Below are 23,851 nucleotides of genomic sequence, written 5' to 3'. Positions count from 1 at the left end.
ATTAAGTATTAAATGCAAAAAAAAAGTGCGTTTCAGTGTATCTATTCAGTGTAACCAGGTCATTTCTTACCAAGTAAGAAATGTTCACTATTACAAACAGATTTCTAGCCTTTTACCTAAAGAAAACAATGTTACTAAGCTCCAGTGATCTTTCATCTTTGACAGAGACAGTATGTGTAATTCTTAAGAAAGCAGTCTCTGGAGTTGGATAATCTTAGTTTTAATCCTATATCTACTACCAAATCTGTAACCTTGGCCAAACCACTTAACCTGAAAAATGCGGATATTAATAGTTACATTACAAAGTTGTCACACAAATTATATAACATAATGTGTGCTAAGGTTTATAGTAGTATCTGGCATATAATAAACTCTCAGCCAAAACAATCTTGAAAAAAAAAGTTAGAAAGGTCACATTTCCCAATTTCAAAACTTACCACAAAGCTACAGTAACCAACACAGTGTGGTACTAGCACAAGGTTAGACATACAGACCAATGGAATAGAATTGAGAGCCCTGAAATATATCCATACATTTATGGCCAATTCCTCTTCCATAAGGGTGCCAAGATCATTCAATGGGGAAAGAATGGTCTGTTCAACAAGTGGTGCCAGGAAAACTGGATATCTGCCTGTAAAAGAATGAAGTTGAACCCCTACCTCACACAATATATAAAAATTAACTCAAAATGTACCAGTGACTGAGATATTAAAGCAAAATACATAAAACTCTTAGAAGAAAACATAGAGGTAAATCTTTATAACCTTGGATTTGGCAATGGATTTTTTAGATATGACATCAAAAGCATAAGCAACAAAAGAAAAAAATGGATAGATTTGATTTCATCAAAATTTAAAACTTTTGTGTATCCAAGGACATTATCAAGAAAATGAAAAGACAACCTAGAGAATGGGAGGAAATATCTGCAAATTATATATCTGATAAGGCTGTAGTAAATTGTATAATTAGTTTATCCAGAATATGTAAAGAACTCTTACAACTCAACAACAAAAAGACAAGCAACCCAATTTATGGGAAAATTACTTGAATAGACATTTTCTCCAAAGAAAATATATAAATTGCAAATAAGCATATGAAAAGATGCTCAACATCATCAGTCATTAGAGAAATGCAAATCAAAACCACAAGATACCACTTCACACCACAATGATGGCTATAATAAAAAAAAAGGAAAATAACAAGTATCAGTGAAGATGGAGAAATTGGACTCCTCATACATTGCTGGTGGGAATGTAAAATGGTACAGCCACTACAGTAAACATTTTGGCAGTTCCTCAAATAGTTATAGAATTACCATATGGCCTAGAAATTCCACTCCTAGGTATATACCCAAAAGAATTAAAAGCAGGTACTCAAATAAATATGTGAACACACACGTTCATAGTAGCACTATTCACAATAGACAACAGGTGGAAACAACCCAAATATCTACTAACTGACAAATAGATAAACAAATTGTAGTAAATACATACAATGGAATATTATTTAGCCACAAAAAGGAATGAAGTATTGATACATACTACAACATGGATGAACCTCAAAAACATTATGCTAATGTTTTAGAAGCTAGACAAAAAGACTACGTATTGTATTATTCTATTTATATGAAATATCTACAATTGGTAAACCCATAGAGACAGAAAGCAGATTAGTGGGTACCAGGGGCTGGGGGCAAGGAAGAATGACAAGTGCTTGCTTAATGGGTACAGGGTTTTATTTTGCAGTAATGGAAATGTTTTGGAACAGAATAAAGATGGTGGTTGCATAACACTGTGAATGTACTAAGTGAATGTTCACTTTACAAAGGTTAACTTCATGTCATGTGTATTTTGCCTCAATAAATTCAAAATTTGAGTATGAGTTATATCTAGAAAATATTTAACTTTACTGAGAACATTAATGAAGATTTGAAGAAATGGAAAAAAATATAACCCTCCAGTAAGTGTTAGCTATTTTTTTTAATCTAAGGTTTTGCCTAATACAACACTGAAATAGTATAATTTAAAATATGAGTGGACTGGAGGGCAGGGCATCTGCTCCTCCATGTCAGATGATTCAGACAGTGACACGTATAAAGCTTCCTAAGTTCTGGGCTTCTTCAGTCTGGTGCTTTGTACGTCTGACAGTCCCTTCAGCTGAAAAATGGTGTAAGAATAATGAGCAGGAAGACCTAGATATGGTAGAACTGGCTGCTAGATGTTGTCTATTCAAAAAGCTGGCCCACACCTTGCAAGAAGGAGAAAGCTGGTTATATCTAAGGATGAGTAGATCTCTTCCTTCTGCTGCAAAACACAAGTTCTAGTCCTTAAGCCCAGCCACAAATATAGGAAGTACAGAAACCAAATTGTCTATCCTTAAGCCCAGCCACAAATATAGGAAGTACAGAAACCAAATTGTAAGAACATTGTAATTAGTCCAGAAACCAACATGTTTTTAGATATTTAATATAGGAAAAGGGCCAAAAGGCAAGGATTATTGAATGAATGACTATTGAATATTGGTTAGATATTTGAGGGAAATTTTTCATTTTGTTCCTCACCTCATACTGTAGGGCAAAATAAATTCCAGATAGACTAAGAATTAAATGTAGAAATAAAGGGAAGGGGCTGGGGGGAGAATGGAAGGGAGAGCCTTAGGGTGAATTTTTTTTAATGTACATGGATGCTTACTGGCTCTCTAAATGAGGAAAGACTTTCTAAACTTAAGTGAAATAAAAGAAATCATAAAGAATATACTGCTACATTTGACTACACAGAATTTTTCATGTCAAAATTACAAGCATGTATTTTAGAGACTGAGCAATATTTCTATAATAAATGAGACAAAAAGTCACACTCTCCAACATAAAGAGTTCAAGTAAATCCATAAGGAAAGGACTAAGCCACAAAAGACAATATACTAAAGAAGAAAAAGAAATAAAGAGCATATAAAATAATTCATTTTATGGAATTTAAGAAAAAAAAATGTCATGAAGAACCTAGGGGTAAAACAGGAATAAAGACACAGACCTACTTGAGAATGGACTTGAGGATATGGGGAGGGGGAAGGGTAAGCTGTGACAAAGCGAAAGAGAGGCATGGACATATATACAGTACCAAACGTAAGGTAGATAGATAGTGGGAAGCAGCTGCATAGCACAGGGAGATCAGCTCGGTGCTTTGTGACCGCCTGGAGGGGTGGGATAGGGAGGGTGGGAGGGAGGGAGACGCAAGAGGGAAGGGATGTGGGAACAGATGTATATGTATGACTGATTCACTTTGTTATAAAGCAGAAACTAATAAAAAAAAATAATAATAATTCATTTTAATAATAATAAATAAACATAAAATTAATATAGCATTCTCCTCCTGTATGATTAAGAAAGATTAGAAAAATAGCACTCCCCACTGGTGAAGGTGTGGTGAAATGAGCCTTATTCTCCACTGATGTAAATTAATAGAACTTTCCCAGGAAATAATTTCACAATATTTATCAAATATTCATCCCTCTGACTCACTCTCTATGAATGTGCTCTAGAATGAATTAAACTGAAATGGAGGTAAATTGAGCTCAATTTAGAAAATGTTATAGCAACAATGTTACACAACCCAACAATTAGGAATTAAGAAATCTGGCATTGCTACATAAACATATACTGTATTATGCAATCATTAAAATGACATCTATAAAAGAAAATATTCATATTTACATAAAATAGTATAAACACAGGAAATAAAATTGCACATTCGGTATAATCTCAATTATGGTAAAACATAGGGAGTGAATTGGCAGTATCTATCCAGATTAAAAATGCACTTATCATTTGACCCAGCAAATCCAATTCTGGGAATTTGTCCTAGGTATTCTACAGCAGAAATGACACGTATGCAAGATATTTATTGTAGCATTGCATGTAATAGCAAAAGGCTTCAAACAACATAATTGTATATCAACTCTCCTCAACTTTACTTGAAGGATTTTTTGGTTCCAAGTAAAGCAAAAGAAAGAGAAGGGTGAGAAAAGGAAGCAAGGGCAGGATCAGAGGGGACGGAGGAGGAAGGAAGAGAGCTGGCCAACCGTGGACCTGCCCGAGTTGGAGTCACCTGGATGAAGCCAGGGAAGATGGAAAGGAAATGGTGACAAAGGGACTACAGTTCTGGGTGTGGGATGCCAGATGATGTCATTTGTTAGGGATGCTTTGATTGTCGTTTGATCACACTATGTTGGGGGAAGAAGTGGGCACATGAGGCACAGGATGAAAATGAGGAGAAAAGAGGACATTGGTGGGGCAATTCTATAAACAGGACTGCCTCAGCTGGTTATTTAGAACTCTGGACTGCCCATGTGTCATTAAATGTTTTGCTATGGATTGTTTGGTTAAGAGCTTTTGTAATGGCAAACTCAAGAACTGAAATGGTATGGAATTGTTATATAGCAAGCAAATCATTATTATGCTTGGAATAGAAATATATTTGTCTTTATCGGAAATTCAAAGGATGTTTTCTCTGGTCTTCAAAGTCACACTACTTTGTCTTATTCAGGTTTAGATCCCCAGTGCTTCTCATAGCCACTGGCACATAGTAGGTGCTCAATAAATGCTTGCTGAATGAATGGCTGAATTAATTTACTAATTTGATGGAAGAATTGTAATCAACATTAGCATACTTAAATACTCTATTATTTTATGGCCAGTCTGGGAATTACTAGAAAGATTTTCCCTTAGAACACTTCCCTGTGGTGAGCTGTCATAGGCCTTGAAAGAGACTGAGCCTTGATTCAACCTTACTGAGTGCAAGTAAAAGCAGCAGCCCAGCACAGGAACTTAACACCAGAGAGCCAGTAAAATGAGAGATTCCTCTACCCCTCAACACCTCAAATGTATAACCAGTGAAATACAGATTAACGTGTTCTTTAGAAAGATACAGAATAGAAAAACCTAGCATCTTAGTGTTAAATGCAACATTAAAAATGACCCAGGGAGTTCTCTGGTGGCCTAGTGGTTGGGATTCCAGGCTTTCACTGCTATGGCCCAGGTTCAATCCCTGGTCGGGGAACTGAGATCCCACAAGCTGTGCAACACAACCAACAACAAAAGTAATAAAATTTTAAATTTTTCTAAAAAAACCCAAAAAGACCCAGTCCAAGACCCTCATTTTATTATGAAGAAACAGACTCAGAGAGGGTAAGGGATATGCCCAAAGTCACATCACTACTTAACAGCAAATCCAGGAGTCAAAGCCAGGCCACCTTTTCATGGCACCTTCATAATCATTAACTGCAAAGTAAAAGGAACATAAAAGTAGAGTAGGATGCAAACAAAATTCCTAAAATTACTGCACAAAAATACTGTAACTACTGGGAGACCCTATTCCAGAATTAAAATAAATTTGAGGCTCTTCTTTGCTCATTTGACTTGTTATTACTTAGCTTTCTTACCATGAACAACCATGTGTAACATAAATTAACCTTGGAAAGTTGTTTTTAGAAAAAAAATTTTTTTAATTTAACTTTCCTGAGTGGAAAAAAATAGGCAGTAGCTTAGTTACTTATATTCCCAACCCTCCTGGTATGCAAAGGGTTGCTGTCATTTGTTTCCTTTTTAAAAAAATTAATTAATTTATTTATTTTATTTTATTATTTTTGGCTGCATTGGGTCTTTGTAGCCGTGAGTGGGCTTTCTCTAGTTGCAGCAAGCGGTGGCTACTCTTCATTGTTGTGCTCAGGCTTCTCATTGCGGTGGCTTCTCTTGTTGCAGAGCACGATCTCTAGGCGCGCGGGCTTCAGTAGTTGTGGCTCACGGGCTCTAGAGCGCAGGCTCAGCAGTTGTGGCACACAGGCTTAGTTTCTCCATGGCATGTGGGATCTTCCCGGACAAGGGCTTGAACCCGTGTCCCCTGCATTGGAGGGTGGATTCTTAAGCACTGCGCCACCAGGGAAGCCCTGTCATTTGCTTCTTGATGATGCCTGTGGTCTTCCTGCTTTCTTTCCTTCCAAGCACCTAGGAGTCTTAGAATTACAAATGGATCATGTCATTTGAAAAATAAGTGTCTAGTTATAATACGTGGAGTGTTATTGTTCTTAAATATTTGTAAACTTTGTGGTACAGTTTTTTGTTGTTGTTGTTGTTGTGGCGGTACGTGGGCCTCTCACTGTTGTGGCCTCTCCCGTTGCGGAGCACAGGCTCCGGACGCACAGGCTCAGCGGCCATGGCTCACGGGCCCAGCCGCTCCGCAGCATGTGGGATCTTCCCGGACCGGGGCACGAACCCGTGTCCCCTGTATCGGCAGGCGGACTCTCAACCACTGCGCCACCAGGGAAGCCCTGTGGTACAGTTTTTAAATTCAGATGGATTATTTAAAGTAGCATGAAAATTCATACAATGAACTACTACACAGCATTTGGAATGAACAAACAACATCACACAATAATGTGGGTGAATTTTACAAATAAAAAAGTGAACTAAAGAAGCCAGAGACAAAAGAGGACTGTATGATACTATTTATATAAAGTTCAAAAATCAACAAATGAGTCTACACTGTTTAGACTCAGGATAGTGGCTTCCTTTGGGGCAGAAGTGGGCACAATGACCCAGAGTTGGTATAAAAGGAGCTTCTAGGTATCTGGTAGTTTTATGTCATCATAAGGATTCCAGTTACCTGGTGTCTACATTTTGTGAGCCATACACCTATGATTTGTGAACTTTTTGTATGTAAATTATACTTTACTAAGACATTTCCTTAAAAATTAAAATAAAATAAACATAAAAATTTCATTTGTTTAAAAATATATATTTTATAAACATATACTTTAAAAAGTTTTTGAAAAATAAAACACCATACAAATGTAAATATAGTTTAGCGTCCCATGTTCAGATAGTACTTAATAATGGCTAAGATTCAGAACAACATATTCCAGAAATTGCAGGCTTAAATTCCCTGGTTTCCATTAGTATTGTGTTTTTCTTAAAGCCTGAAATAACATCTAAACAAGGGGCAGCTGCTTCAGGCAAAATCATATTTGGGTGATTTTAAAGACCTTAATGAGATCAGGTAATTGCTTGGTAAAGCTAAAAATTTTACCTTCAATTAACTAATCAACAGCACCATACATCATCATAACTATCTCACTCCCTTCCACCTACATACCATCAACTCAATACATGGGAGGCAGGTGTCTAAGAAACCACTTCCTCTGGACATCTGAACCTGCGCTCAGGGGCCATTTTTTAAACATTTATTGAATTAGTCTGCCTAATTTAAAATTAATGGAAAGTCTGTAGTAATACAGACTCCATAAGCTGCTGAGGAAAGCTAAAACATTGAGCCAGGGTGTGAAGCAAACACATTTTATGTTCCTTCTACATTTGTTTCTTTGCAATTCATGTACTTTAAGAAATCATTTAAAAACATTTGGATTTCCTGCTTCCATTTGCTAAATGGATCATGCTGATAAAAATAGTAGTAATAACAGGCTACCCCAAATGGTGTCATTTTTCAGTAAACCAGGTATATTTTATTTTTTAAATTTTTATTTATTTATTTATTTATTTTTTGCGGTACGTGGGCCTTTCACTGTTGCGGCCTCTCCCGTTGTGGAGCACAGGCTCCGGACGCGCAGGCTCAGCGGCCATGGCTCACGGGCCCAGACGCTCCGCGGCACGTGGGATCCTCCCGGACCACGGCACGAACCCATGTCCCCTGCATCGGCAGGCGGACCCTCAACCACTGCGCCACCAGGGAAGCCCAACCAGGTATATGTTAAATGAAACTCTTGATTGAAATTGAGAAGTGTGAATTGGAAATTGAATGAAATTGCCAAATCTAAGGGAAAGATGGCCAATATAAACCCACAGAAGCACTTCCTCTTAAAATTCATGTCCGTCAAAGTGAGAGAGTGGCATGGACATATATACACTACCAAACCTAAAATAGATAGCTAGTGGGAAGAAGCCGCATAGCACAAGGAGATCAGCTCGGTGCTTTGTGACCACCTAGAGGGGTGGGATAGGGAGGGTGGGAGGGAGGGAGATGCAGGGGGGAGGAGATGTGGGGACATGTGTGTATGTATGGCTGATTCACTTTGTTATAGAGCAGAAGCTGACACACCATTGTAAAGCAATTATACTCTAATAAAGATGTTAAAAAATTAAAAAAATAAAAATAAATTTAAAAAAATCATGTCCATAAAAAGTGGGGGGAGAACATCTATTAGCGCTTGTTTAAAGCACTAAACAGACCTAAACCTGTCCTCCTCCCACCCATGACCAAGCCTGGCATAGACTCTCCTGTACTTGCAGCCCTGACTATGCTTTCCACTGTGCTGTGGGAGCCATCCAGAGAAGCTATACTTCTGATGGTAAGGAATAGGAAATATAATGAGAGTGCAAGGCTTGGGGAGGAGGGGAAATGTCTCTCCTTTCCATTGGGGAGGGCATGTGGTTTTCATTTTCATTCTGCAGTACAATATTTATTAAAAGCTTACTGCATGGGACTTCCCTGGCGGTGCAGTGGTTAAGACTTCGTCTTCCAATGCAGGGGGTGCAGGTTCAATCCCTGGTCAGAGAGCTAAGATCTCACATGCCTCCTGGCCAAAAAACCAAAGCACATAAACAACAGAAGCAATATTGTAACAAATTCAATAAAGACTTAAAAAATGGTCCACATCAAAAAAAAAAAAATCTTACTGCGTGCCAAACCCAGTGCTAGATGCTGGGGACCCCATAGTAAGCCACTGAGCTGCTCTATGTTCAGAGACCTTTGTGGAACATGCATCAGTGGATCAAATGAAGAAGAAATGTAATGATACTAGACAGTTTATATAATGGGAACACCAAATAACATAAGCCAGGGACAGATATTTTTTTAAACACTTTAACAGATATAAAGTGGTTTTTTTTTGTTTTTTTTTTTGGTCACACCTCACAGCCTGCAGGATCTTAGTTCCCCGATCAGGGATCAAACTCGGGCACCCTGCAGTGGACGTGGTCCTATCCACTGGACTGCCGGGGAATTCCTAAAGTGTATTTTATAACGCTCATTTCCCCACTGGAGCACTAGAAATGATGCTCCAGTCAGCTTATTAGTTTCTTGTGTAACAGAATAATGTGCTATACACACAGAAGCTGCACAACCCCTATACTGTGTGGTAATCCCTTCCAGATTTAATGCTGGACTTGAATTAAAACAAAAAGATTACATAAAATGAACAAAAACCCTCAACTCTCTTCTTACATCTAGAATTAGACTTGGCTTGATACCTTCTCAAGGGTACAAAAGATTAAATGAGGAACTTCACATTACAACATTGACTGGTACAGTAATTGAGGTCTTGGGCTTAACTTCTCAGTGACAGTTTCCTTATCAGAAAAACAGGGTGATAACAGTAGCCACCTCAGAAGATTTTTGTGAGAATTAAATGATATAAACTATGTGAAGGACTCATATAATATTTAATGCATCGTAAGTGCTCAATATATGTTCATTCATTCATTCATTGAACACATACTGTGGAGCACCTATTATGTGTCGGGCTGGAGATAACATAGCAGCAGACAAAACAGAAATTCCTATGCTGCGGCAATAACATTTCATTGAGAGACAAATAAGTAATAAATAAATAAGTTGAAATATGATATCCAATTGTAATAAGGGAAATAGAGAACATTAAATTGTGGGAGGGGAATAGGGAAGAGGGAGTTGTGATTTTAAACAGGATGGCTAGGGAAGGCCAAGCCTGAGGGAGGCAAGGGAGCCAGCCAGGAGAATGTCTGGGGAAGGAGAGTTCCAGATGGAGGAAAGTGCAGAAGTAAAAGCAAAGAGATCTGTGTGACTGGAAAGGGAGAATGCAGTCTATAATCCCTTCTTCCAAAATGCTGGAACCCAAACACCTCTGAGGATTCTAGTCATACTTATTCCCTGCCCTCCTTCCCTTCCAGGTCTGTGAACTTGATTCCCTCTCTCCCTAGAACAGCACTCCATTACTTTCCTCTGCGTTAGGACCTCTGGAAAGCTCTGCCAGGGCATCCTGAGCCTACCCCTTGCACCATCTCTTGGGCACCTACACTACCCCCCAGTGCACAAACGCTTGACCCCTGGGGACACAAGTATTATTACTTTCTGATTATTATTATCACTATTATTGCTTATCCTGGCTCAAAAAGAAAATAAATAAATAAATAAAAAGCTAAACTAAAAGAACTGTCCTTGGAGGGATGGGGGCAGTGTATTAGGACTCCAGCAACATCGCCCTCAAACTTAGGATTTTCACCTGTAAACTGAAATTTTCTATATATTTGAAGAAAATCTTAGCCCTAATTGTGACCTCTAAAGAATTGAAACTAGTCATTTTCTATTCTTAATGGGGAAATAAACTGAATGAGGAAGAGGAATCTTGAGATGGAGGAAAGGGGGGAAGGTTGTAAAAGGGAATAAATTTTTAAAAAGTGGAGAGGTGAGGCGGGATAAAGGACATAAACTACAAAAGAAAAATATAAACAAGTTTAATGGAGACGAACTGAATAGGTATTTCTCTTCCTGCCAGTATCTATGAATTGGGGGTCGGGCAGGGATGAGGTTACCATTAACCCTTTCTTGTCTTAGTGTTATGGAGTGATGAGATGGGTGATGAGATTTTTGAATTTTTAAGATTTTGAATAATACCAAACACCCCTTCCAAATTAGAAAAAAAAATTCCAATGCTTAAAAAAATTTTTTAAGTGAGAAGTTATCTCCTTAGCTTTCATCGAGAAAAATCGCAGTGACTGAAACTGGCAGTGACTTTTTTAAGCAGCCGCACGAGAAAGTTTTCGGCCGCCTCGAAAACCTCGCGGCTACCGCCGGATGCTCCAAAGTCAAGATCCTCCGCAGACAGGAAATGCCTTTTCCAGCCCCAAGGTCTCCTCCCCGCGGCCCTCTCTATTGTCTGGAGAGATTTGTGTACATCCGACTGAAGAGGTTTCCCGCCTGCAACTGCGAATCAAAGAGCTGCTTCAAAAGAAGGGACTCAGTGGGGGCTTTCTAGCTTTTCTGGCTGACACTTGGCGCCCACTGTGTGCCAGGTATTGATGCCTCCTCTCAGGTGAGCCGCCCACCTCTCGAGGAATTGAGGCTGAGAATTGAGCCCAAGGCCCCCAACCAGCAAGGGAGGTGGAGGGGACTCGTCTGCCTTACTTCCAGCCCTGCTCTTATCCACAACAGTAAGATTCCTGAGTAGGGTTCCCCACAGCCATATCTGAAGGGGTAGCTAATGTTCTGTAGACCTTGGACCTCAGGCATACTGGTGGGTGGGAGGAATCTCCAAAGTGCTTCTCATTCGGGTTCAACAAAAATACAAAAAAAAAAAAAGTATCAAGGGATAAAATCAGATTAGATAGAGATTCCAGCTGGAATTTCATGAAACCCAAAAGGATGAAAAGTCAATGTTAGTACAACATCTGATTATTTTTACTACGAGATACCAAACTTCTAATTAGAAGCATCGTGAGTGATTGTTTAGTTTTCCACATTTGTCCCATGCTGTCAGTATTCACATAAATATCACCTCCAATCACAGATTTAGAGGAGCATTAGATTTTAAAATCGTTAGATTTTAAAGAAGAATCAAAAGGGTGAGATTTTGAGCTCCCGTCGTCTTCCTCAAGGCAGTATAACTGGAATGGGGATTTTTGGTAAGTGTGTTCTGTCCCCGGCTAAATGCATTTCCCCCAAGTCTAGATACATTTTCTTAAATCCCTGCCCTGCCCCCATTAACTAAAATGAATATTCGCAACAATGAAACCACACACAGAAAAAAGGTTGTCAGAAATGTTGAAAGAGAATAGATACTTTCACTATCAGAGATGGTTTCCTCTTTTCCCACAAGATGTCTTATCAGCCTTCACCCTGAGAAAACCATAAAAAGTAAGAAAAAGAAACCTTATGCAACAGTTCTCTAAATAAAATACTACACAGCAGCCTAGTCATTCCTAAAAGTGATGTTGTTTAAAGAGTCAAAGTACATCATCCAACAAAATCAATATCCTATTAAGTTAGAAAGGGTTCTGAATATCAAAGACTGACGAACTGAATAACTTAAAGTATAAGTACATGACCCAGGGGATTAATCACACACTGTCATGGTGAAATTAGGGCAATTCTTCCAATCATTAACGTTTTGCTTACAAAAATGTGCTTTTCTGTTTGTCTTTCTGCTAAATGATAACCGTTTTCAAGTTGAATCTCCTGATAAAAAGAGTTAAAAACAAGACAGGAGTTGTGCTGTAAAGGTCATACATGCTGCTTCAACATGAAATAGCCAAAAGACAAACAAATGAAAAATGCCTGGATTGTAGGAAGAATTTGTAAATACTCATTGGCAATCTGCAATGGGGCACTTTAGAAAACAGTTAATGCCAACCCGTGTCCTGAAAATACTGTACTTCCTCCAGGTAACATGCTGTGGATTCTTAAGGACATGTTTAGATTCAGAACATGATCAACTTGAAGAGAATTGGGAATAGCTTTAAATTGGAAAACGGCCTGGTTTCAGGGATTGTCTACTTTAAAACAAGATTTCACTCCTCAATTTTTCTAGTGCCAATCAATACATAAACCTGTATTCCTCTGCTTGATAGTCATGATACAGTTATTCTCAAGAATAAACATTAACCAGAGGTTATCTCCAGGAGCGAAACACACACACACACACACACACACACACACACACACTGATTTCAGGATTGCTTTAATTCAATATTAGGCCCATAAGCCTCCTGTTCTCCCCAAACTCTGATACAGACAGTCCTCTTTTCAAATGAGACTGACTATGACCTTTGAAACCTTGATGAAACCTGTCAGGCAGGGACGGGGAGCCTGGAGCCTACAGTTGAGGGGAAAGGAGACCCTCCCACTGGATGTCTGCTTTGGGCCCCGACACTGAGGAGAACTGAGTTGGGAATTGGGGTGCTGGTAAGGGTCATGTAGATCAACTAGACCATCTTCATTCAATAGATGAAAGAACTGAGGCAAAGAACTAAAACTCCAACCCAAATCTTTAAACTTCCAGGCCAATGCACACCTCTCTGCTTCAGGACCCAGTACAAATTTTCTCAGAAATTAAAATTCACAAGTAAGGACTTCCCTGGTGGTCCAGTGGGTAAGACTCTGCGCTCCCAATGCAGGCGGCCTGGGTTCGATCCCTGGTTGGGAAACTAGATCCCACATGCATGCCACAACTAAGAAGCCCGCTTGCCACAGCTAAAGAAAGATCCTGCATGCCTCAAGGAAGATCCCACGTGCCGCAACTAAGACCCAGTGCAGCCAAAATAAATAAATAAAATAAATAATAAATAAATGTTTCTTAAAAAGGAGTCCCCTGTTCATTATAAAAAAAAAGAATTATCTGAAAGTAGCAATATAGCAAGTTTGATGGAAAAAATTATTAAAATAAATAAATAATAAATAAATAAAATTCACAGGTAATTCCAGGGGCCTTCTTGGAATCTAAGGAGTCAGGGTGTGACAACCCCCTAAGTGCAACGATTTTTTCACTCTCTTCATCTGAGTTCTCATGTCTGGGAAGCCACAGCCCTAGTCAAGCCAGGCCTGGGGCAGAGGCATTCCTTCACAGGACCTCAGCCCAGAGGCACCCAGCTCCACAATAACTAGATGCCTCCATGGAGGCCCAGGCTAGAGGAAGGGATTTCCTTCTTTTTTTTTTTTTTCATTTTTATTGGAGTGTAGGTGATTTACGATGCTGTGTTAGTTTCAGGTGTACAGCAAAGTGAATCAGTTATACATATACATACATCCATTCTTGTTTAGATTCTTTCCCATATAGGCCATTACAGAGTATTGAGTAGAGTTCCCTGTACTCCACAGGAGGTCCTTATTAGTTACCTATTTTATATATAGTAGCGTGTATATGTCAATCCCAATCTGAGGAAGAGATTTCTGGACTCCCCCCTCACAGATCTCGCTCACAGATCTCGCTCATCGTTTTCCTGGAATGTCAGGAACCTGACGGCCCAAGTAGGCAAGCAGCTGGGCTGGCAATACCCGGCCTGTCAGAAACCTCAGCCCACCCTTCCTCTCAGCTCCACACCCACCCCCAGCTCAGCACTTCATTCCTCCCCAGCTCACAATACCTCTTCCTCAACCCTGCTCCCTCCCCTCCCTCGGCCAGGAACCCTGCGCCCACCTCCCCTCGTCCTCCTTCTCAACGCTGCCAGCCTCCTGTTCCCACACTGGCAGGAATTGTCGGCAGGAGGGGAGCAGGTGAGGGAGTGAGGGGTGAACGCGGGTCCCACCTGCTTTTTTTTTTTTTTTTTTTTTTGCGGTACGCGGGCCTCTCACTGTTGTGGCCTCTCCCATTGCGGAGCACAGGCTCCGGTCGCGCAGGCTCAGCGGCCATGGCTCACGGGCCCAGCCGCTCCGCGGCATGTGGGATCTTCCCGGACCGGGGCACGAACCCGTGTCCCCTGCATCGGCAGGCGGACTCTCAACCACTGCGCCACGAGGGAAGCCCCCCACCAGGGAAGCCCCCCACCTGATTTTTCCACACAAGGAGCACCTTAGAGCCCCAGACCAGCAGCTTGGGCAACACCTGGGCACTTGTTAGAAGTGTAAATTCCCTGGCCCACCCCAGACCTACCCAAATCAGAAACTCGGGGGATGGGGTGGGCAATGAGTTCCAACAAGCTGTGCCGGTGATTCTGAAGCTCGCTGAAGAGGGAGAACCGCTGTCCTGGCACAAAGTACTCCCCTCCCCCTAAGCGGACCCCCAACCCGGGCTCGGCAGCCAAAGGATGACGCAGTGTTGACTCACGCGGGTCAAGGACGGCGGCCCGGGCTGCCCGGCCAGCCAAGGTGAATCGATGGCGTTCGGCGGCCCCTGCGCTCCGCCGCGGCGCAGCTGCTCTTCCCTTCCCGCCGCCTGGCGCGCCCGGGGCTCGGGGTCTGCTGGCAGGAGCCTCCTCCGCTGCTCCAGACACACACACACCACTCCCCGCCCCCCGCCAACCCCCAGCAAACTCCCGGGGAAAGGCTCACATCTACCTTTCAGGTGCCAGCCCCAGAACCGCGCCCCCAGGACGCCAGGAGCCACGAGCCGCAGGAGCGCCGTCGAGACGCACCTCCAGACGCTCCTGCGCCGGACCCCACGCCCCAGCCCCGGCCCCAGCGCCCGGCACCGCGCCAGTCACCCCAGGCGCTGGAAGAAAAGGTGTGGGTTTGTTTTAATCGAAGAATGAGAGGTCCAAAGAGGTCAGTCATCCCACCGACGGATTTATTTTATATACAAGTTACTCATTTAAAAAAAACAAACAAACCATTTTGGCCATGTCTTTTTTACAGTGAACAATTATATATACACACATTATAAACATTGTTTAATATAAAACACAGTATCTACAGTCTACTTACATTTAATTAATCTACTTCTAGTTCATCTGTGATTAATTTTAGTCACTGATGAGTCAGTTTCTCTGCTTGAACTGGACTGTACTATCCCCTTAACACCTTGGTCAAACAGGTTCTAAGTGACAGTGCAAAACAAGCATTTAAGATTATCAACTTATATTGATTATATATCTCTCTGATGAAAAGAACACATACATCCCCGAGACAAGAGCTCTGAGATGGTTTTGGATTTAAGGCAGCAGTGTAAGAATGTAACAAAAAAGTAAGGAATGTTTCCTTTAAAATATTACAAGGCTGCCTGAATTGTGGGCCCCCTTTCCAAGGCATACCTCTGGATTTGGGATGTCCCTTTACTTTTCCATTAAGTGGGATGTAGAAACAGGTTACAAGAAATTCCTATTAAAATCTTTAAAGTTATAACTTAAAAATTTAACAAAAAAGTTCAAAATTACTTTTTATAAATAGAAAAAACAAGTTACTTTTTAAAAAGGGGGCGAATTTAATCAGTGAAGAGTCCCTTTATCATACAATCTAAAATCAGTTCATAAACTATTTAAGTCAAAATTAAGGTTCCAATGTGTTTGTTATTTAGCCAGTGCACCACACATTTTAGGTTTCCAGAATACCCAAAATTGATTCCCTTTCTCATATAGTTTTCCAGTTCATCTATGGAGATTTTCTGTAGCAAATGTTATTCCAAAGCCCAGTTTTCTGAACATGCCAATGTCAGTGGTCATCATCCAGCATTAAAATAGCCTTTATCACCCTCGATGTCCACTTCCTGATCAGAATCCTCTGAAATCTCTGATTCAAGGTCTTCCTGGGAGACAGGGGAGGGCGAATATTGAGAGCTATCCAAAGCACCTTTATTCTGTTCACTGTCTTGCCTCTGGTCGCAGGAATTGTCCAAACTTTCCAGTTCTTCTTTTTTATTGTTTTGAGGGTTCTCCTGAATGAAGAGGAGGAAAATGGATATTGGTGGGATCACGAGATATGAAGAAGTGAGAGACATAAATCAAATGTCTTTTCATCTTCTACCATCTTTTTAATTTTTAGTTTATCAACTGCTCTCAGGTTTAATATTTTTATTCAGAAAATACATACTTGTGCTTCTTTCTCACTTTGGAAGAAATAAAGTTCCTGTCATATTCAGAGAAAGATTATACTCTTGCCAGATAAGAACAACCAATCACCAATATAAATGTATATGTGTTATGTCAAATGAAGGCTTAACTCCAGCCCAGACCCATGGTCTCAAGGTTCTTAAAAGTTTAGGGAGAAAAAGAAATTCGATCACTACAGATACACACTATCTTTATTCTTCAAACATTTAAGCCTTGCCAATTAACAAAGTCTTCAGACATTTAAAAAATATGAATGCTAAATAGTGAATTAAGGATAAAGTTTCAAAATTATTAGATTGAATCCTTTTTTTATGCATTTTCTGGAGTAAGTTCACAAATATATACACACATAAATATGTGTAGCAAGTTACACAATCATGGCAAAGAAAAAAATGCAGAACTGAAGAATGTTGCTAACTGGAAAGGGAGACAAATATAATTTACTTAAAATCTGGAGGAAATTTCTGGAAAATATTCCCATATTACATAGGAACCACTGTTTTTAAAGTCCCCGGTAAACTACCTTTGACCAAGAACCAAATAAGTTAGTAAATTTTTAAGCCTGTTTTTGTCTAAAATGCACATAGACACTATGAGGAAATATTATGATACACTGCTAAGGTTTTTTTGTTTTCTAAAGCAAGATTATAGAATAATAGATTTACCAAGCTTACAGCTATGTAACAAGTCACAAGGTCAGATATTGAGAGGGAATCTGAAATTTATCGCTAAATTTTAAAATGCATACTGCTTTCAATTTCCCCACTCATTATTGTTTCAAAAATATTTCATTTATTATAAACCGTATATAGACTGGCAAATGAAAATTTCAGCATTTGTCAGATAACTTTGGAGAAGACATCCAGATTAGGACATCAAAAACAAATCTTTAGCTTTAAGTCAACAGAGCTTCTTTAAAAACTGAATTAGCCTTTACTTTTTATCACATATTGCGTAACAAGGTCATTGGAAGAAAGACTGTTAGAAAGTTTAAGCTGCCTTTCAAACAGGCTTGGATATTCTCTTACTGTTTTTATATTCATTTTAAGAGCTAGAATTAGAGGGAAAATAATTTTTTAACACTTTGATATTTAATTCTTCTAAAAAACAGTGCAAACAAGACTTAAAAGTGTTTATTTCCTTATATTTACCCTTGAGCTCTGCCTAGTTTTATTGTGGCTGTGTAAATAAAAGAAACAATTTTCTCCCAAAGATAACTGCTTAAGTCATTTACTGTCAATTACTTTATCTTTCCTGCGTTAATTAGATAAACAACATATGGGGTTTATAAAACAATTAGCTGGGAGTTTTACTAGCCAGTGTGTGAAAACCCAAGCATAATTGATATAGGAACCGCATTAGGTGCTTTTAGCATTACTGCCGCCTGAACAACTCATCCTGAATTTCAGCAGGACTATTTGCCTTTTTAATCAAGGTGAAGAGGTTAAATAGTCCCTCAAATGACTTTTGCATACAACCTGTAACAGGCCTCGCATTGAGATAACATGATAAAAATATTTCCATAGAAACAGAGCCATGTCAATACCTGTTTTAGTCTTCTCCATTTAGCGCGTCGATTCTGAAACCAGGTTTTGACCTACAGGAAAGACAGAAAGAAAACTTGCCAGGAGCCCAGAATCCCGAGGGACCTGGGGAGGAGGGGAGAAGCCGTTCAGGAGCTGCTGAGCCAACCAGCGATCCAGGCACGCCAGAGCTCCCGGTGGCTCCACTGTCTCCCTTCTGCCTCGCGACCCCCGCCCCAGGAGCCTGCCTGCGCCCCGCGAGCGAGCTCACCTGCCTCTCGCTAAGCTGCAGCATCTTGGCCAGACGCTTCCTCTCGGGCGGGGAGAGGTATTTCTGGGTCTCAAACTTCTTCTCCAGCTCGATGGTCTGGTCGTTGGAGAACCTAACCTGGCCGCCTTTCCTTTTATGCAGAGGCCTCTGCAGGAAAGGGCTCCAGAGCAGGGGTTTGCCTGCGGGCAAAAGCGACGGTTAGTGAGGGCCCTGAAGCGGCGTGGCCCACCCCGGACCTGCCTGCCCTGGGGATGACAAAGAATGGGAGGGGAGGCTACGGGACACTCAAGCAGACACATTCACGTATGCCCCCTGAGATGTGGACCCAACACCCTCCCACCAATACACATCATACCCACAGACACAGGAACATCCAAAGTCACACACCTACACGGCATGTGCACAAAGATCACACGTGTATGCTCACAGACACACACCACCATCACACCCATGGCTAGATACAATCATTTTGATCCCCAAAAGAACACCGACTTAAAATACCATGATCCGCTTTAATCAGTCGCTCTCAAAATTTATACACAACTTTTTTAGCTTAAAATACCATGATCCGCTTTAATCAGTCGCTCTCAAAATTTATACACAACTTTTTTAGTCCAGAGGACCTGCAGAGAAGTCCTCTCCCTTGGTGAACTGCACTTTCCAAATACCCGTTAGGTTGGGGAAGAGTGGGTCTGTCACGCTAGCCAAGGCGTTGCTGCCAGGGTCCAGCGGCCTGGCTACAACGGAAGCCCTCCGGCCCAAGAGCAAGCTTCAGGGCGCGTGGAGCTTCCCATCCTGGCTGGAGGGCGCCGGGCCTCCTCTGATTTCACACCCGGCCGGTGGGGGCGGCCAGTTAGAGCCACCCCGTGGGCTATGGCAACATTTCCGTCAATGTGTTTCCTGTTGGTCTATCTCGAAAAACCCTTTGCTTCCTCCTGCACAGTCCCAGCAGTAACCCAAGGAAACCCAGGGCGCGCTCTGTGAAAACGTTTAGCCCCCAGGCCCGGCCTGGCTAAGGGTCCCCCTCGGGGCCCAGAAGGCAAACAGAGCCGCACCGGGCCTGCGCCATCAAACCGTCAAGAATGGAATCAAAAACACAACATAATAACTTAAAAAAAAAAAAGAACTAAAATATAATCCCCCCCAAATCTCTCTAGCGATGAAAAAGGAAGGTGGAGAACTGAGTGAGGGGCCACACCATAATATTGATGACATTAAAATGTCAATTAATTAATATGTTAGTTGTCTCCAGGGTGCCTGCAGAAGCTGCCAATAACAGAGTAGATTTAAAACCCTGGTGGCCCAAGGCAAGGAGCCCCGTTTTATTTACCCGGGAGCACCAACGGCCACCCGGAGCGCAGATCACGGGTGGCTTATTTCTTAGGCCACGCACTGAGGGGACAAGTCCCGCAAACTCTATACGGCCAACGTGTCCGCACTGCCCTTCCTATTCCAAAGACGTGTGGGTCAGTCCGTCCGTCTGTCTATGGGTCTGCAGGCCTGCGCTAAATGCTTTGAAAGTTGGCAATGTTGTTTTTTCGAGATTTTGCTTACGTCAGGATTCAGACTGGGGCAAAACAGCCTCAAAAAAAAAAAAAAAAAAAAGGGAAGCAACTGGTTATTTTAGCTGCCATAAAGTCACATCCCACACAGAGGAAATGAACAATATCAGAAAAACGGATCCCGGCTATCAGAAGTCGAGTGTTTCCTGAATTTGTCTGTATTGAGGATGTCGATAAAATAATCAGCAGCGTGCACTACTCCGGGGGAAGGGTCTGCTTCATGCAGCCAGGAAAACACTTAACAGCTTCTGAAACCAGATTTACTCCTATCGAGAACTCAAGATTTCCTGTATGAACGGAAAGGGTCAGGCTCTTTCACTGCACAAGCTTGTTGAACCAGGTCCAGCCCCGTAACCACCCCGGCCCGGCAGCTATCCCTGCCCCGCAGGGGCGGCCCGGGGTGCTTTGGCTCTCCCTTCCCAGTCCCTCCAGCTAAGGGAGCCCCACCCGGGACACGCGACCCCAAGACTTCTCCAGCCGCCGGCCCCAGCGGCAGCGCCCGAGGTCCAGCCCGGGCCCGCGCGCCCCGACGCCTGCAAGGTGCAGGAAAACCAATCTGAGTCATGGTGCGGGCAGACTGGGCTGCCCGCCGCCGGGGCCCGCGCCTGCCGTCCCCCGCGCGCACCCGACAGCCGCTTTTCAATCGCTTTTGCCACAACTTTCTGTTGCCTCCCCTCCGCCCCCGCCGCCTCCTGGGCGCTGCCACCTGCCGGGTGGCGCCTTTCTCGCCGCCGCCCGGGCTCGGCCCCGCCATGACCCCGGCCGCCTTACCCAGGGGGTCGTGGCGGAGCAGGGCGTGCGTGTAGTCGTTCACCGACCGCGGGAAGGGGTACAGAGGGCCCCCGAAGCCGCCGGGTCCGTAGGCGGCGGCCAGCGCGGCGGCGGAGTGGTGCGAGAAGGCGGGGTGGATCGGCGTGGGCTCGTATACCGGGGTCCGGTAGGAGGACACGAGGCTGGTGAAGGAGGAGTTGGGGGACGGCAGCGTGGGCGTGGGGGTGGGCGCGGCGGGTCCGCGACCCAGGATGTCCTCGATGTAGAAGGGCGTCGGGTGCGCTGGCTGCAGCAGCGGCGTGGGCGCGTACAGCGGCACCCCCAAGGCGCCCGCTGCCGCCGGTCCGGGGTGCGGGTACTGCATGGCTCCGCCGCGCTCCGGGCCCTCGGAGAGCTACCGCCCGCGCCGCGGCGCTACATTTATCCGCGCTCCGCGCTCCCGGCTATAGGCTCTGCCGACCGCGGGGTGGGGCCGCGCTCTCTGGCCCCTTCCTGCCGCTGGGCCCTGCGGCCAATGGCGCGGAGCCCCCGGAGCCGTCTCCCGCCCCCACCCTTGGCCCGCCCCCGCCGGCCGAGGTCCCCGCCCCCGGGACGCGCTTGCTCCCAGGCTGTTAGGACCCTGAGCCCGCCTGTACCCTCGCCGCCGACGCTCGGGGCTCCAGGCACCCTGCCCTGGGACGCCCTCGAAGGAAGCCCAGGGCCGCGTCCGTCAGGCGAGGCGCGAGGCAAGCAGCTGCCTGGAAGGCGGCCTCAAGCGGCCTTAGCCCCGGCGGCGAGGCATCTCCGCCGAAACTCGGGGGCACTGGTCCAGGCCCGGGACCGGGGAGGCGGTAGCCGGCCCAGGCAAGGGGCGACTGGACTCGGGCCCCGCAGGCGTAGATGCCCCTGGTCGGGTCGCGCCTTCGCAGGCCTGAGAGCACCCTCCGTGGTCAGCGCGCTCCCTGGAGTAACGGTAGCATTGGCTGTTGCCCCGGGCGTCTCGGGAGTGCTCGTAGCGGGAGAGAGTGCCCTGGGTTCCTGGGGCAACTCCAAGGAGAGAGATCCACGGCCCTTGCCTGCGTCCCAGCGTGGTAAGGACGATTAGACTTAAGGTGATGCGGACTCTTGCTTTCTAGCCCGTTTCATCTGTGGGCTCCGGGATTCAGCCACTTCCCCGGGGACGCTGGCAGAAGTCCCTTCGGGCAGGAATCAAGGGAAGGCCAGGATCCTACGGCGCCAGGCAGAAGCTGTGCAGTCTTCTCTGACCCAGTGGGGGCTGCTCCCTGTCCCCTATCCCCGGGTCCTGGGGGATCGCAGCTGCGCGCAGCCCCGCTTTCCCTTTTTGCACGTGTTTGCTATTGAAGCTGTGACGCGCTACCCGGTGTGGCCTCAACTCTGTGCGGCTCCACTCGCCTACGGGGCAAGGGGGCATTCTTGATTGACGCCCTCCTGCGGCCGTCACACCTCGCGGTGAGCGGTTTCTGCCAAGGTCCTCCATTAATCGTGGAAATGAAAAAACGTCCCGGCTTTTTCTATTGAGAATTTTTATTTACATCTTGGGATTATTTCTCCGACTGCAGTGGGAAGGCAGTAGGAAGAGTGGGCTGGAAGCCGGATGGCCTGAGTTCAAGTTTCAGTCCGCACTTTTTTTGTTGAGCAACTACTGTGTGCCAGCAGTGAACAGAACAGATGTAGTTCCTGTCCTCGCAGTGGCAGGAAACAAATTTTAATACAGTGACTTATATATGTGCTAGGAAGGAGAAGTACGTGATAACCTGAAACCTTGTAACAAGCGGACACCACCTAGTTGGGTGAGGGAGATGTGTTAAGGAAGAGAAAGTGTTCCCCAAGGAAGTGATGTTTGAAAAATGAGTAGGTGTCTAGAAGCCTAGAGAGGAACTAACATTTCAAGTCCAGGGAATAACATGTGAGTGTCCTCAATACAACTTTTCAAGTCACCCTCCCTGAGCTTTTCTCATCTGAAACAATTAGGGCTTAACCTAAAGGTTTCTGATCTTTTGGGGTTGGGGTCATAGGCGTCTTTCAAAATCTGACGATGTTTCAGTTAAAACGTTGGGAGAAGGTAAGAATATTTGTGCCTTTATTATACAAACTATCTCTGGAAAGATACACAAAAACCTAATAACATTGGCTGTCTGTGAAGGGAGAGGTGGAGATGGCGGGAGAATGTACTGTACACTTTGTGACTCTTTGGAGAATTGAACTGTGTGGATGTGTGACCTATTCATCGTGTAAGTAGGTCCTTGAAGCCGTGGCTGATTCTAGGTCTGGGGCAGGACATGTACAAGGTGAGCTCCAGGTATCTTGTGCCAGAAACCACAGACAGAAAACAGGAACCGGCTTGAAGGGTTTTCCATTGGCCAAATTTGGGGTAATTTAAGCATCAAAACTATGGACTATAAGAGTTCATAGTATTACTGTTCATAGTGATACTCAGAGAGAGAAAGGGATGGTAGATGGTAAGGCTGGAAGAATGCTAGCTAACAAATGTAGAAAAATTGATAAAATCAGAAAATGTATTAATTCATTCAAGAATCATCCAAAACCATCAAGTGAAACATTGTTGAGGATGAGGATTTTCACAGGGTCTCATAGTATCACCCCAAATGATTGGATCCTGGATTTTTTTTTAAGCTCTAAAAGATATTTAGGGGGATAATAGGGAAAAATTGAATAGGGATTGTATGTTAGATGACATTATTATATTAATGTTCATTGTTTTAGGTGTGATATTGGTATTGTGGGTAAAATGTTCTTATTCTGGGAGGTACAAGCTAAGGTATTTGGGTGTGAAGGGTCATGAAGTCTGCAACTTACTTTCAAATTGATACACATACACAAATATATACATATATGTATATGTATGTACACAAAGAGGGAGATAAACAAAATTAGAAAATTTATTTATTTGTGAATTTAAGTGAAGAGTATACAGATGTTCATTGTACTAGTTTCAGCTTCTCTGTAGGTTTGAAATTTTTTAATATAAAAACTTTAAAAATAAGTATGAATCTATATGTTAAAAAATAAAAACACTTTCGGTTTTTTTAAAAGCTAAAAATTATTTGAATTATTTGTTAAGTCTGCATACAAGTTCAGGTAGTGCATTCCTCCTGGAAACCATCTGTGGAGGGCCATTTGCGAATCATCGGTCTCTCTGGGGTCTGGTCTGATGTCGTGCCCCGTCCACCAGCCATAATTCTCC

General features: G+C 43.4%; 1 protein-coding gene across 1 annotated transcript; it reads right to left on the bottom strand.

The window, feature by feature from the left end:
• Window positions 1-15,239: 15,239 nt before the first annotated feature.
• Window positions 15,240-21,046, bottom strand: HHEX (hematopoietically expressed homeobox). The gene is made up of 4 exons (XM_082607640.1): window positions 20,647-21,046; window positions 18,314-18,492; window positions 18,066-18,116; window positions 15,240-16,344 (listed from the first exon to the last, which is right to left on the bottom strand). The coding sequence occupies exons 1-4, from the start codon at window positions 21,008-21,010 to the stop codon at window positions 16,132-16,134; spliced, it is 807 nt and encodes a 268-aa protein (XP_082463766.1). The 5' UTR covers window positions 21,011-21,046; the 3' UTR covers window positions 15,240-16,131.
• Window positions 21,047-23,851: the final 2,805 nt, after the last annotated feature.

The sequence above is a fragment of the Mesoplodon mirus genome (assembly GCF_964341445.2).
Source record: "Mesoplodon mirus genome assembly, chromosome: 2".
Lineage (NCBI taxonomy): Eukaryota > Metazoa > Chordata > Mammalia > Artiodactyla > Ziphiidae > Mesoplodon > Mesoplodon mirus.
This window is presented reverse-complemented; position numbering and strand designations above follow the sequence as displayed.